Source organism: Thunnus albacares, chromosome 21 (genome assembly GCF_914725855.1).
Source record: "Thunnus albacares chromosome 21, fThuAlb1.1, whole genome shotgun sequence".
Lineage (NCBI taxonomy): Eukaryota > Metazoa > Chordata > Actinopteri > Scombriformes > Scombridae > Thunnus > Thunnus albacares.
The window spans coordinates 3757367-3772165 of NC_058126.1; the positions used below are offsets into that span (position 1 = coordinate 3757367).

At 39.8% G+C, this 14799-nt stretch overlaps 1 protein-coding gene and 1 long non-coding RNA gene across 13 annotated transcripts in view; both read right to left on the bottom strand.

The window, feature by feature from the left end:
- The window catches only part of tnikb (TRAF2 and NCK interacting kinase b), a 76928-nt gene extending 62132 nt beyond the window's left edge, over positions 1-14796 (bottom strand). For 7 of the 12 annotated variants that reach the window (XM_044339024.1, XM_044339021.1, XM_044339020.1 and 4 more), the window contains exon 1: positions 14210-14794. In XM_044339024.1, coding sequence (XP_044194959.1) covers positions 14210-14317 — 108 coding nt within the window. In that variant the 5' untranslated portion in view covers positions 14318-14794. Of the gene's footprint in view, positions 1-14209 lie in introns of all 12 variants that reach the window. The other 5 variants (XM_044339015.1, XM_044339014.1, XM_044339017.1 and 2 more) reach the window with 3 other exon arrangements.
- On the bottom strand, positions 6450-7023 carry LOC122972181. Its single transcript, XR_006399670.1, has 3 exons — positions 6931-7023; positions 6698-6788; positions 6450-6509 (listed from the first exon to the last, which is right to left on the bottom strand). It is a non-coding gene; the product is annotated as an uncharacterized LOC122972181 (long non-coding RNA).
- Positions 14797-14799: the final 3 nt, after the last annotated feature.

A 14799-nucleotide genomic window follows, 5' to 3' on the forward strand; every position in this document is an offset into this window, starting at 1 on the left:
ACTGGACCTTTAATTCTTTATATATATTGAGTCTATGTGTTGTGTTTGGTGTTAAAATATACAATATATGACCCAGAGGATGACCACTGATAGTGACCAAAGAAACCCCCGAGCAGGATAACTGTGGACACACACACACACACACACACACACACACACACACACACACACACACACACACAGAGCATCAACACATTCAATCTGTCTGCTGGACGTTCTGCATTGATCCGGTGTTTGACGCCTCCTCGGCTGAAATAATTTATCAAACGAACAAAACGAAACAAATTCAATAAACCTCCCAAAACACAGATCTCGATCTTTACGCATACCTGTGTGTGTTTGGTATTAGTGTGTGTGCGTGTGTGTGTGTGTGTATGTGTGTGTGTGTGTGTGTCAGCGTACAGTAGGCCACAGGAGAGCGTTGAGACTATTACAGTGAGGCCTCCTGAAGGGGATTAGCTTAAAAAGCAGCATTCCTTTCTACTCAAGGTCAAACAGAAGCACATCTAATCCTGGAGGACCGAGCCTATTCACACACACACACACACACACACACACACACACACACACACACACACACAAACACACCTGTACACGCCTGTTACAGCAGTCACATACAGTCGGACCACACACATAAGAAAAACATCAGCCGAGTAGAAAGAAGGAAGAAGGGAATTGATGAATATTAAACCGAGACCCACTTGCGACTTGCTAGCGGCTAGGTGGCTAGTGAGATTTCCCATTGACACACAGAACACAGATTTAACAATGTGTTGTGTTTTAAAAGCTTGTTATATTATCCATTGTGTCAAATCTTCACCTGAAAAGTAACTAAAGCTGTCAAATAAATGTAGTGGAGTAGAAAGAACAATATTTCCCTCTGAAATGTAGTCGGAGCTCTGACTTCAAGAGACGCTCCATCAAACTTTTTCAAGTTGGAGGTCAAAATTTTGGAGTTGTCTGGAACCAAGCGGCAACCTCCGAGGCTGATAAATGAAGCCAACGTGGAAGTGCCAACAACAGTTCCTTGAATGGCCACTTGAGGCTCCAGAAACGAGTCAATCCCCACAGACCCCCCCATGTTAAAATGCCCAACTTTACAGCAGAAATAAACATTTACAGCCTGGTACAAAAACCGGTTTTGGTCCCTATAGGACGTGGCTGCTTTAAGTGACGGGTCACTAGCCGCTAGGTGGCTTGTTTCAGAAACCAGGCTTCATTCGGCCCACCTCAGCTCCACCTCTTTGCCCATTTTGAATTTGGCGGGAATGAGGCAGAGTCAGGCACTGCCAAGATGGCGACGGCCGGAGTCGCCCACTTTGAGCTTCAAAACCGCTCTTCAGAAACCAACGGGTGACGTCACGGTGGCTACGTCCATATTCTTTACAGTCTATGTCTGGAAACACCGCAGAAGTGTAAAAGAAGAACCTTTTTTTCTGGTAATCAACAGAGATACCAGTTCTACTATAAATCAGTGGTTCCCAACAGTTTTAGCTTGTGACTCTTTAGAACAAAGCAGCGTCTCTGATCTGTCTCCCATCTCAGTCTCATAAACTGTGTAGCAGAGATGTTTCTTAGCCATGCTATCAGTAGCATACTACTACAGCAAGTACAAGTACTACATACACTGAGAAGTATGGAAAAATGCAGTGCGCTGTGAGTACTCGGATGGTGCACTCAAAACGGTCAAAAAGTTGAGTGTGGAACTATGGACACTTCTCGCCCTCAATGGTCGCCATCTTGGCTACGTAGCGGAAGGGGAGGGACCACTTTTAAAACTGGAAATGGCGGCCGGGTACGTTGTAAGTTATTCATGTGTTTTTTAGCACTAAGCACCACTATACTGTTGTCTGTTATAAGCCATCAGTATGTTTTTTGGGTTAATTTAGCAGTCTGTAATGATTTGGTAGCGCAAACGATAACGCGAATGCTAACGCTAGCTAATGCTAATTTATGATCGTCATTTCTAGTAAGTGCACAACGGCTGTGTTTGATTTGAGGCACCACTTTCCTGTCAAAATTTGTGCACTATGCCAGTAAGTATATAGTGTGCACAGTGTACTACATGAAAGTGCACTAACAGAAGAAGAATGTGATTTGAGACACAGCTTTGGTCTGTTGGTCCGTTATTTTGGTCCAGACTGAAATATACAACTACTGGATGAATTATCTTGAGATTTTGTACAAACATTCATGGTTCCTACTGACTCTGGGGGTCATTTGACTTTTCCTCTACTGTCACTATGAGGTTGATATTTTAGTTTTTTTGTGAAATATCTCAATAACTCTTTAATAGATTACCATGAAATCTATTCACGGTGCCCAAACGATGTATCCTAATGACTCTAGTGCCACCAGAAGGTCAGAGTAGTTTGTATGTAGTAAATCATAACAGACATGTTAGGTGCTCACAGATAATATGACTGTAAGAGCCACTTCAGCACATAACTGTAACTGGCACATTGTTTATGTTGTATGTATCTACTGAAGCTAGCATGCTAACCAGCTAGCTCTGGACCATTTTGTACCTGAGGGGTGACAGTGAGTCACTGTAGCGTCTAGTCTGCTCTCAGTACAACATGAGAGGAAGAAGAAGTAGCGCTGCAGTAATGGTGGAGTCAGACTGAATGCTGATGAAATTAAGAAAGTAACCATTTAGATTCCCACTATGTGGTCAGTTTAAAAAAAGTTGCACAGACCTTGTTGGAGACGCTGGCTGAGGAGACATCAGCTGTTCATGTCAGCTGATCAGACAAACCAGCTATGTGAAAGCTGTAATGACCCATTTGGCATCGTAGCACATTGCAGTAAACGATATCAGAATATCATATCAATAAATTAGCTCTCTACCAGATTACTGTTTTGTAAAATGGCAGCAATTAGTGAAAAAAATGATGCTGTGTGGCAGAAAAACTGCTGTTTTACCATCAGTGAGTTCTGTGACATTTTATAATTTAAAGCTCCCCTTCAGGCATGTGTGTAAATATTTAGTTGTTACTCAGAGTTATGTTGTAATTTATCTCCGTGGTGCAACCGCTTTCTGATCCGTGCAGCTCTTTGGTAATTTACCGCTGGCTCTAAAGTCTCTGTAGCGTTTTGATATATTGACGACGCCATAGCACAGATTCACTGTAAACACTGAGATTTACGCTACATTCTGTGAGTAATAATGGTGGTGTGGTGATGCGTTTGGGAAGAAGAGAGAGTGGTGGGGTGGAGGGGTGATATGCTGCCCCCTGTATGTTTGGATAAAAGTGGCAATTCTTACATATTGAACCTTTAATATCCAGTATGAACAGGAGGAATGACTACAGCGAGGAAAACCTCTTTCACTGTTCATATGGACACCTGTGAACACGTCCTTTAAGGTAGTTATTAGTGCACGTTTCACTACAAGGTGGTGCAAAGACGCAGAAAATTCAAAAACAACATTTGACTGTGTGATTACGTGTCAGTGAGTGTTATCTAGTAATACTATACAACATCATGGCAGTAATGGACCTGGCTTAGATGTCACGTTGGATAAGATTCACTAGCTGTGATGTTATGATATATAATTTCAAATAAATGGTTTCCCTGATTCCTGAGACAAGAAAGTTTTATTCAGCGGAACATGACGGCTTATACGAATTTGAAACATGGTAAAACAGTCGTGATAATGACTAAATTATTTGTTCGTTCTTCTTCTTCATCTCATCAGGTGAAGCTGTAACCGTAACTGATGGATAAAAGAAGAAATAGACACTCAGGTTGGAAATACAACTGAGCTTTCCTTTTAGGAGAGCATTAAAAAGCGCTCCTTCCCCTCCTGAATGAACTGCATTCCCGTCTGAAAAATGGAAAAGGACGTGACCTCTGTGTAGCTACATCTCCGTAAAAGACTCTTAACAGCTATTAGCACCGTCCCCGTCCAGCGCTATAAGAGGAACCTCAGTCTCTGACACAAATCAGAGCCAACAGTCGACGTGAACCTGAGGAGGACGCGAGACACGGAGAAGGTGAGGAGGTGACTAAGGGAAGGTGACGACGGGTCAGACTACGGGAGGAGACGATGTGAGGAGATCATTTTGGGACGTGACGCGGAACAGGAAGTGTGTGTGTATGTGTATGTGTGTGTGTGTGTGTGTGTGTGTGGTTGCGACAGGCTTTGCGTCACGCTGAAATGTTTCCCCCCAGCCCTCTCTGCTCCGTCCTGGGTGACCTAATTTCTAGTCGTTTTGCCACTGAGGAGAGGAGGAGAAGGCAAGGATTTATCAGTTTTACAAGAACATTCACGTCCAGCTATTCTGTCTTCACATGTTTCTGTCTTTCTTTGTCCCCCTCTGTGTGAGAGAGAGTGTGTGTGTGTGTGTGTGTGTGTGTGTGTGTGTGTGTATCTCTGACACACACACACACACATCCAGTCCCACCCGGTCGATCATGTCCAGACTTGATTGTTGCTCTGCAGGTACAAGTGTGTTGCGTAAGCAGCAGGCAAAATGAGAAGAAAAGAAAGAAGAGCTGTGCAGAATACCTCTCTCTCTCTCTCTCTCTCTCTCTCTCACACACACACACACACACACGCATACGGGTTTTTATCACATGCCGGGGACCAATGACTGGCAGCAGCCTGATGGGATCCACCCTTTCTGAAGGGTCTAGAAACATAATTTTAACTGCTAAAATCATCATAAATTTTTCTGAACATGAAAATCACTTGAAACTTCAATAACTCTCAAAAAAATTTTAAACCTGAATTTTGACCCTTCAGGGGACTCATCATGTTAAGTCAGGAATTTACCTCCCATGGGGACATCATGTTATGTCTATTAATATACAATCAACACCACTGTTAAACACAGCACAGTTCATGACAAGCATTTAATTAACTAATCTTGGGCTGAAACCTTAATATTAGATTACATAAAGAAGAAAAAACCAGACTGAGTTTCTAAAATGCTGTTGCTCAGAGGAAAACAAGGCCTACTGTACAAAAGGGAAAGACAAATTATGCTCAAATTTACAAAAACCTTTTATTCAAAATGGCCTTTGAATTCATTTAAAACATCCACCCCGTTACATCCTACAAGCCTCACTCTGCCGCCATTTTAAGTTTATGTCACGAGAAGTACAACTTTGGAACTCAAACAAGCACAACAAAAACTCTGTTTCTCTATATTTCCCTCCATGCCAGTAGGGGTCCACATGATCAATGATTCGCTCATTAAAGCAGTGATTTAGATCCATGAAGTCTGTCGGAGATCCATTACACATATTTGGCGAAACAGCATAATCTGGTGTATCAGTGGACTGCTTTTGTACTGGAACAAGTGCAGAAAGAAACACATGTATCCACACATTTAAGAACGTGAAAGAACTGCAGTCTTCTCAGTTAATTTTTCTTGCACTTTCATGCTGAATCTCAGTGATACGGGTTTTAACATAGTACTTTACCGCCATCCAGCTTCGTTTTTTAAGTGCTTTTGGTGAAGCTGTAATGCAGGCAACACAATCCAACATTCCTGGTACTGTACCAGCTCCTATGAAGGCCATTAGTGTCTTTTCCACAGCCTGTACCTCTTCAGGTGACCAGCCCCTCCTTTTTGAGGTTTCTAAGGAAGAAGACAGAAAATGAAAAACAATCAGGGGGGTAGACCAGTGATCTATGAACAGACTGTGCAGCTAAGGTTGGGAGAATCTTGGAGTTGTTTGAATTTGATATATTCAGCTGTGGAAATCCTGTTTACAAGGTCAGCTGTTCAGTGTCTAACAGGAAAATAAACACACCTTTGTTCAATTAAAGTTGAGACTGAGTAGCTTATTTTAAGCGTGTGTGACAAATTAAACTGCGCTGTAAAGACAGGTAACTAACAAATGCCCAGAGTGCATTTAGTGTGTGAAATACCTGTTTTAGGGTCGTCGCTGTCAGACTCAGCAGTTTTCTGTCTCCTCTTCAGTCTTGAGGATCCTGTTAAAATCATGAATGATGAATATATTAATAAAATAAATTGACATCTAACAGACAACACATCTTAACTGTTTGAATGAAAGCCATAAAGTATTTTGAAAGCCAAAATGCTTTATAGATGAACAGTTTTGTAAACATTAATAACTTCCAAGTGTGACGTTAGCATGCGGTGACTTTCATATATCGTGTTCCTGAGAGACGTACTTTCTGAAGCAATAAATGGATGTTTGAAAGTAATAACCATTTATATAAATTCAAACAACCCAACCCATTTACACAGTTATATGAAGTAAAAAGTTTTACTTATTAGCCTCTGTATGTTTATTTGTTCCAGTATGAAGGCTGGTGGTGTATCGTCATTGAGTATGACAATCATACAAACTAATTACATATTTATAAAATTAAAGCAAACAATTTATATGTTTAGAGTATTGACAACATTTTTAAAAAATGAGGTTAAACTAATGTGAACATATTTCACTGCATTTAGTTTGACACATACCTGTTTTAGGGTCACCGCTGTCAGACTCAGCTCGCCATCTTCTCTTAGATCTTGAGGATCCTGTTAAAACATTAATACAATAAATTAACAGCTAACTGGCAACACACCTTCACTGTTTGAATCAAAGCCATCTAAAGCACTTAAAAACATAAACTTATTGCTTTCTTACAATTACATTCATACAATCAGCAGATGCTTTTATCCAAAATGCCTGACACATCTGGAGGTGCAGCAGGCTTTATACTTACCAACTACCACTTCTATAGCGCAGGTCTGATTTTCAGTCGCCTCTGATCCATCAGACACCTTGGACGTCCGTTCAAGGTATTCTAAGGTGAGCTGTAAAAGAAAAATACAAGAAGCTGCACACTCACTACAGTAATTTTCTAATTACCTGGAAGGATATTTGCATTTTAACTGGCTAGTAACAATAACAGGGTGAACAGGTGTCTGACACCAAACTCTAGGAAATTGCAAGTACCTCAGATGAAACCTCTGATGCTGATGATGATGATGGTAGTGATGATAGTGATGATAGTGTTACTACTGATGATATAAATGATGATAGTGATGAAGTCTCCTCCTCCTGGTTTGGACCTCCTGCAGGCTAAACAACATAGACAAACAATACTTATTATCATTTCTCCAGAACATGAGGTTCCTGAAGAACATATGGTGTTGTTATGTATGGTATGTGTGGTACAGCAAACTTGTCAGGCCATGCAACCCAATTCAGCATCTTAGAATGCATTGCATACATGTGATTGTTTAAGAAAAGAAAGACACATATATTGTGTCACACATAAAAGCACAGATGGCTTTACTTTATTGCTACTTAACATTGGATATAGTTTGTCAACATTTAAAACTGTATCGATCATTCTGGCTCTCCTCTCCCCCTCAGCTCTCTCTAATCCTTGTCTATTAACTGTGAACTGGTCTGCTAGCATCAAGCAGAGCATGAGAAGGTGCACAAAGGAGGCAACTATCACAGTGAGCTAATTAAATATTCAAAGTAGATCAGAGTCAGAAAACTCTTCTCCCTTGTTAAAATCAGCACTGTCACAACATTTTCCCCATTTCATGTGAAGATCAAAATGTGGCAGTGTTGAAGAAACAGTTTGTGGTCTGTGCACCTGCAAACAATCAACATGCTATCACACAATATATTAACTTATCTAAGCCATCACTACTAACGTGCTAGTAAAAATGAATTAAAGATCATTTTTATGTGCTACTGCAATTGCTGCACTGATAATTGCCCAAACAACTTAAGTTGATGATTTAACTTTAATTTAGTTTTTAATGTAAATTTTTATTTTGTTTCATAGAAAAATTAAAGTTATAATATTGAACTGAATTTGCTGTATTACTCACAGAATTTAAGCACGGTGTGCTTCCATCAAACGTTTTTAGGAAGGAAGGTATATAGAATTTAGGAAAAGAGATTTATATTAATCTATAACAAAACAGGCATAAAAGCCAGTGTGAAGTAAACTGTTAGGAGGCCTGTCATATGGGACAACCTAAATCAGCACTTGTTTGACACTTACCAAACTCTTGGAAGCTGTGTGTAGCTCAGATGAAACTTCTGGTGGTGATGAGGTATTCCCCCCTTTTTCCAGTCTTCTTGAGGGCTGTAACAGACACATTTATTGTATAAAGCTATAGCTGAAGAGCCAGAGCACTGTACTCCTAAACACATCTTTTATTAAATTAAAAACTAAAAAATGTAAGAGGCCACATTTAAGAGAAAGATCAGAGTCTCTGCCATTAAAATATAGGGATTACATCTATCAAGTCACAGCATATGTACTATTCATGCAGTTTCTTGTAGTTAGCAATAATTAGCAGTGTCAATATATACCTCCAAACATTATTTGGACAGCTACATTCTTTTCCAGTTTTGTTATAATCTCAATCATGAACTAAGTAGACAAAAAGAAAGAAAAAATCATACTAAACTACCAGAATGATCTTCAGTACATATTATGATGTTTATTATGATGTTTAAATTATCTAAACTTTGATATTGTATATATTGTATCAAATTTGAAAGCATTACCTGTGTTTGGTGATTTATGTACTCCATGTACTTGCATAAGCATTTATCATGATGCTGCCTGAGTGTTTGTAAGCGTGCCTTCAGCCTGGTGGATTGTGCACTCTGTCTGCAGGAGGTTAAATACAATTAAAATAACATTTTCTAACTACAGTACAATTGCTGCTTGTTTAGGTGTATAAAGCCTTTAGGCCTGTAGTTAAATTAAGAACTTACTCTAGTAAATTACTCAACATTGGAAGCTAACTCTAGCTACTGATGGCTGTAACAGGTGAAAATGTTCATTAAACATTCCTCTTTCCTCTCCTCAGCCTCACTGTCCTTCCACACAGCTGAATATTACAGTAATACAGTATCTGAGGCCAGCCAAGTAAAAATAAGTGGCAAAAAGATAGTAACCAGTCAATAACCTGAAAAAACCTAAAATATCAGCTCAAAATTTTACTGACAGAATTATATTTAGCAAACTAACAAAAAATTACCTTTTGGCTGCAAACTCATTAGCTACAGAGCTTAGCCTAATTAATAATAACTAAAAGTTTCATGTACTTACTTAGTTTCCATTAGTTCTCCTCTCTTCGGCCATCAGCCATCCGTTGTCTCTGTGTGTCTGTGCTGCTGCTGTCTGTGCTGCTGCGCCTGTTCCTACTGACTGTCAGCAGCTCAAACCGTGTGACCGGGGCGGGTGGGGGATGGGCATAGGTAAGATGGGGACCGCAAAAGTCAGGAAAGGTGTGTTCCTCCCTCACCTCTTTGATTCAGTGTGGAAATTTTATCATTGCATTGCTGAACTCCTGTTTCACAAAAATATTATTGCATCCAAAAGTAAAATATTTTAATATGTTTTAATATCCTAACTTCTAAATTAATATTACAAATTTTTACTGATAATATCATGACTGCCATGCTGTGCATGTATTAATATACATTTTATAACCATTGTTCTGTCTTTTCTAATGTATCTAAAAAGGCTCATATTCTAAAGATCTTTGTGCTTACTTCATGCAAAAAGGAAGATATTTAAATTAATTGAAATTAAATTAACATAAAATATGAGAATTGTATAATTAAATTTGTAGTTATTACTACTAGTAAAGTAATATTACTAGTAGTCTGAAAGTTGAGTACTTGAACCAGTAGTAGCTTAAGTAGCTAAAATACAGCAGTAATTACATTAATACTACTACTATACTAGTAGTAGTAGTAGTACATACATTAGCATTAGAAACAGCATTAGAATTAGTAACAGCTATATTCTATAAAATGAGTACATACAGCCACAAATTCCACTTTGGTTATCCTCAAAGATTTACACAGGCTGGCACAAGTTACAGTCTCTCCTGCATGGTTGCTGCTAATACCATATATTCTGCCTCGCAAAAGACAATGCCACTGTGTATTGTGTCTTACTTGCAGGAAATTATCGGATTGTTTTTGTTGGACCAAAACACCATTCAGATATGCTTCTTCTGTAGTTTTGGGCTACACTAATTAGAGCCTCAGTTTGTATAAATATCACAACACAGCTAACTGTATCCTCAATTTGTATGAATATCAGTACATTGCTTCTAACTGTAGCCTCAGTTAGTATGAATATCACAACACAGCTAACTGTAGCCTCAGTTTGTATGAATATTAGTACACAGCTAACTGTAGCCTCAGTTTGTATAAATATCAGTACATTGTTTCTAACTGTAGCCTCAGTTTGTATAAATATCAGTACATTGTTTCTAACTGTAGCCTCAGTTTGTATGAATATCAGTACACAGCTAACTGTAGCCTCAGTTTGTATGAATATTAGTACATTGTTTCTAACTGTAGCCTCAGTTTGTATGAATATTAGTACACAGCTAACTGTAGCCTCAGTTTGTATGAATATCAGTACATTGTTTCTAACTGTAGCCTCAGTTTGTATGAATATTAGTACACAGCTAACTGTAGCCTCAGTTTGTATAAATATCAGTACATTGTTTCTAACTGTAGCCTCAGTTTGTATGAATATTAGTACACAGCTAACTGTAGCCTCAGTTTGTATAAATATCAGTACATTGTTTCTAACTGTAGCCTCAGATTGTATGAATATCAGTACACAGCTCGCTGTAGCCTCAGTTTGTATAAATATCAGTACATTGTTTCTAACTGTAGCCTCAGATTGTATGAATATCAGTACACAGCTAACTGTAGCCTCAGTTTGTATGAATATTAGTACACAGCTAACTGTAGCCTCAGTTTGTATGAATATTAGTACACAGCTAACTGTAGCCTCAGTTTGTATAAATATCAGTACATTGTTTCTAACTGTAGCCTCAGTTTGTATAAATATCAGTACATTGTTTCTAACTGTAGCCTCAGTTTGTATGAATATCAGTACACAGCTAACTGTAGCCTCAGTTTGTATAAATATCAGTACATTGTTTCTAACTGTAGCCTCAGTTTGTATAAATATCAGTACATTGTTTCTAACTGTAGCCTCAGTTTGTATGAATATCAGTACATTGTTTCTAACTGTAGCCTCAGATTGTATGAATATCAGTACACAGCTAACTGTAGCCTCAGTTTGTATAAATATCAGTACATTGTTTCTAACTGTAGCCTCAGTTTGTATGAATATTAGTACACAGCTAACTGTAGCCTCAGTTTGTATAAATATCAGTACATTGTTTCTAACTGTAGCCTCAGTTTGTATGAATATTAGTACACAGCTAACTGTAGCCTCAGTTTGTATAAATATCAGTACATTGTTTCTAACTGTAGCCTCAGTTTGTATGAATATCAGTACATTGTTTCTAACTGTAGCCTCAGTTTGTATGAATATCAGTACATTGTTTCTAACTGTGGCCTCAGTTAGTATGAATATCAGTACATTGTTTCTAACTGTGGCCTCAGTTAGTATGAATATCACAACACAGCTAACTGTAGCCTCAGTTTGTATGAATATCAGTACATTGTTTCTAACTGTAGCCTCAGTTTGTATGAATATTAGTACACAGCTAACTGTAGCCTCAGTTTGTATAAATATCAGTACATTGTTTCTAACTGTAGCCTCAGTTTGTATGAATATTAGTACACAGCTAACTGTAGCCTCAGTTTGTATAAATATCAGTACATTGTTTCTAACTGTAGCCTCAGTTTGTATGAATATCAGTACATTGTTTCTAACTGTAGCCTCAGTTTGTATGAATATCAGTACATTGTTTCTAACTGTGGCCTCAGTTAGTATGAATATCAGTACATTGTTTCTAACTGTGGCCTCAGTTAGTATGAATATCAGTACACAGCTAACTGTAGCCTCAGTTTGTATGAATATCACAACACAGCTAACTGTAGCCTCAGTTTGTATAAATATCAGTACATTGTTTCTAACTGTAGCCTCAGTTTGTATGAATATTAGTACACAGCTAACTGTAGCCTCAGTTTGTATAAATATCAGTACATTGTTTCTAACTGTAGCCTCAGTTTGTATGAATATTAGTACACAGCTAACTGTAGCCTCAGTTTGTATAAATATCAGTACATTGTTTCTAACTGTAGCCTCAGTTTGTATGAATATCAGTACATTGTTTCTAACTGTAGCCTCAGTTTGTATGAATATCAGTACATTGTTTCTAACGGTGGCCTCAGTTAGTATGAATATCACAACACAGCTAACTGTAGCCTCAGTTTGTATGAATATCAGTACACAGCTAACTGTAGCCTCAGTTTGTATGAATATCACAACACAGCTAACTGTAGCCTCAGTCTGTATAAATATCAGTACATTGTTTCTAACTGTGGCCTCAGTTTATATAAATATCAGCATATTAATTTATTTACATTTATTTTAAAACCTCAGAACACACATTGAGGGAGAACCCTCATTTTCAAGGGTGCCAAGGTACAGACATACAATGAATGCAGACACAACTAAAATCAAATAGAAATAAAAGAACAATACATGTCTACGTCATTTTAAAACAAGATAAAATTAACAATGCTAAAAAGTTAAAGTGTAGGAATTGAAAATGAGAACAAAAAAATAAATAAAAATAATACAAGCATTGACAGTTACAACTAATAAAATTAGAAATTAAAACTAGGAATTGTCTCAGCAGTATAGATGAGATCAACTTTAAGTTTTGTTGAAGCTTATTCCAAGTATGTGGGGCACAATAAACGAAATAAATATCAGAAACATTACAAAAATAGACCTTTTATTTATTTACAAATAATTGTTTATTCTTGTATTTATTAATTTATATTTTTTGTCTACTTCAGGCCAACAAAAATGTCATTATTAGTGTCTTCCAAAGAATAAAATCACTTTGAAAGGAAATTTAAAGATTAAATGTGTTCCCTTGTTGATTTTAGAAAAAGTAATTTGATAACATAAAAATCTAATCACATTAAACTGCACAGACGGTCATATTTTCTATGAAATATGAAGCTTATATGATACACACACTTTCACACAGTTACACACACGTCAGGAAAAGGTCCCCACCAGTGCAAATTCACACACTGCAGTACCGAGTGTGACCTCTAGGGCATACACAAAGAAGTGAAATTCACCCCCCAGGGGACCAATTTTTTTTTTCAAAAAAACGTCACCAGGCACATCAGGAACCTCTTTTCTATTGATTGCAATGCTCGTGCCTGTGGGGACCGGGATTCGGTCCCCACGGGAAAAATCGGTCCCCACGGTGTGAGTGATATGTCAGGTTGTGGACCCCACCAGGATAGAAAAACGAGAACACACACACACACACACACACACACACACACACACACAGTCATATGACATCTGTAGTTCATCTTCTACTGTTCATGCACACATGATATCAAAATAAATTGTAAGTTTAAAGGCCTGTTTCTCTGAATGTGTCATCAGTGTGCTTATCTCTCTCTCTCTCTTACACACACTCATACACACGTGCACACACGCACGCACACACACACATTCCTTTGCTGTCTCTTTCTGTACACCTCCAATTCACGTGTGCACGCGCGCAGACCCACAAACAGCCACTGATGCAATGCTGCTGTCGCCACAACATCACGAAATGGCGGAACTCGCTCCTGTTGCGGTTATCATCGCTATTATTCACGGTGTATGTGTGTGTGTGTGTGTGCGCGCGCGTGCGTGCGTGTCTGCGTGCATCTGCATCCTGCCGTGCAGCCTCTGTATCTGTGTGTGTGTGTGTGTGTGTGCTGTGAATCTGTCAGTGAGCAGGCAGCTTAACATCTGCCCCACATAGTACAGACAGAGCGGCCTCTATTATGCCGTCTGGCGCACGCGCACGAGGGTGTGTGCACGCGCACAGCAGCAGCTCAGGGCCTCATTACATCACGTCCCAATTGTTAAGAAAAAAACATCAACAACAAACAACAACAGGAGTGTCGGTGCGATCACACACTCGTATCATCCGGCCTGATTTCCTCAATCACTGGCTGCCGTGCACGGCAATACACACACACATATACACACACACATAGGCTACAGTACACGCACGCGCACGCACACCACCGGGCGGCCAGCAAAACCAGATGAAGGCGCAGGGAGACGCATCCTTGCGCGGTGCTTGGAAAGTAGAAGGAGCGAGGAAGGATGGCGAGGAGAGGAGGGGAGAGGGTGGACAGGTGCTTAAAAGCCTCACACACGCACGCGCACACACAGACAGATAGACACCACATGCACGTGCACAAAGAGGGAGACATTTACCCGTAGTGCAGACAGGTCTATCTCATCCAGACTCCGCGCAGGGGAGTCGCTCGCCATGGTTCTCTCGGTAGATACGGGACTCAAGATGGAAGCTTCCTCAACGACCATCGACCGAGAGGTGCAGAGCGGCGGGGATGAACACACACACACACTCCTCTAAAATAAATAAATCCCCCCACCCGCCCCAAAATAATCCCCGAAATATCCTTGTGCAGGCGATGCTTTCCCGAAAGGAGAAACGGCCGCTCCAGGAGGGAGAGAAGACGGAGGAGGAGCGCAGGGAGGGAGGCGATGTGCGCGGTGATCCAGGTGCTACATGCTGCTCGGCGGCGGCGCGGTGAATCCGGTGCTACATGCCTCCACCTCGACCTCCAATCTGGACAGGAGAGGAGAGAGGAGAGAGGACCGAGGAGGAGGAGGAGGAGGGGGAGAGGGGGGGGAGGGTGAGAGAGAGAGATAGAGAGAGAGACACACACACACACACGCGCACGCGCACAGAGACACGGACAGAAGAGGCAGGAGCGCACAGCAGCCGATGCGCACTGAGGGCGAACACACTCCGTCCGTCTGTGTGGCGAAACAGCAGCGCG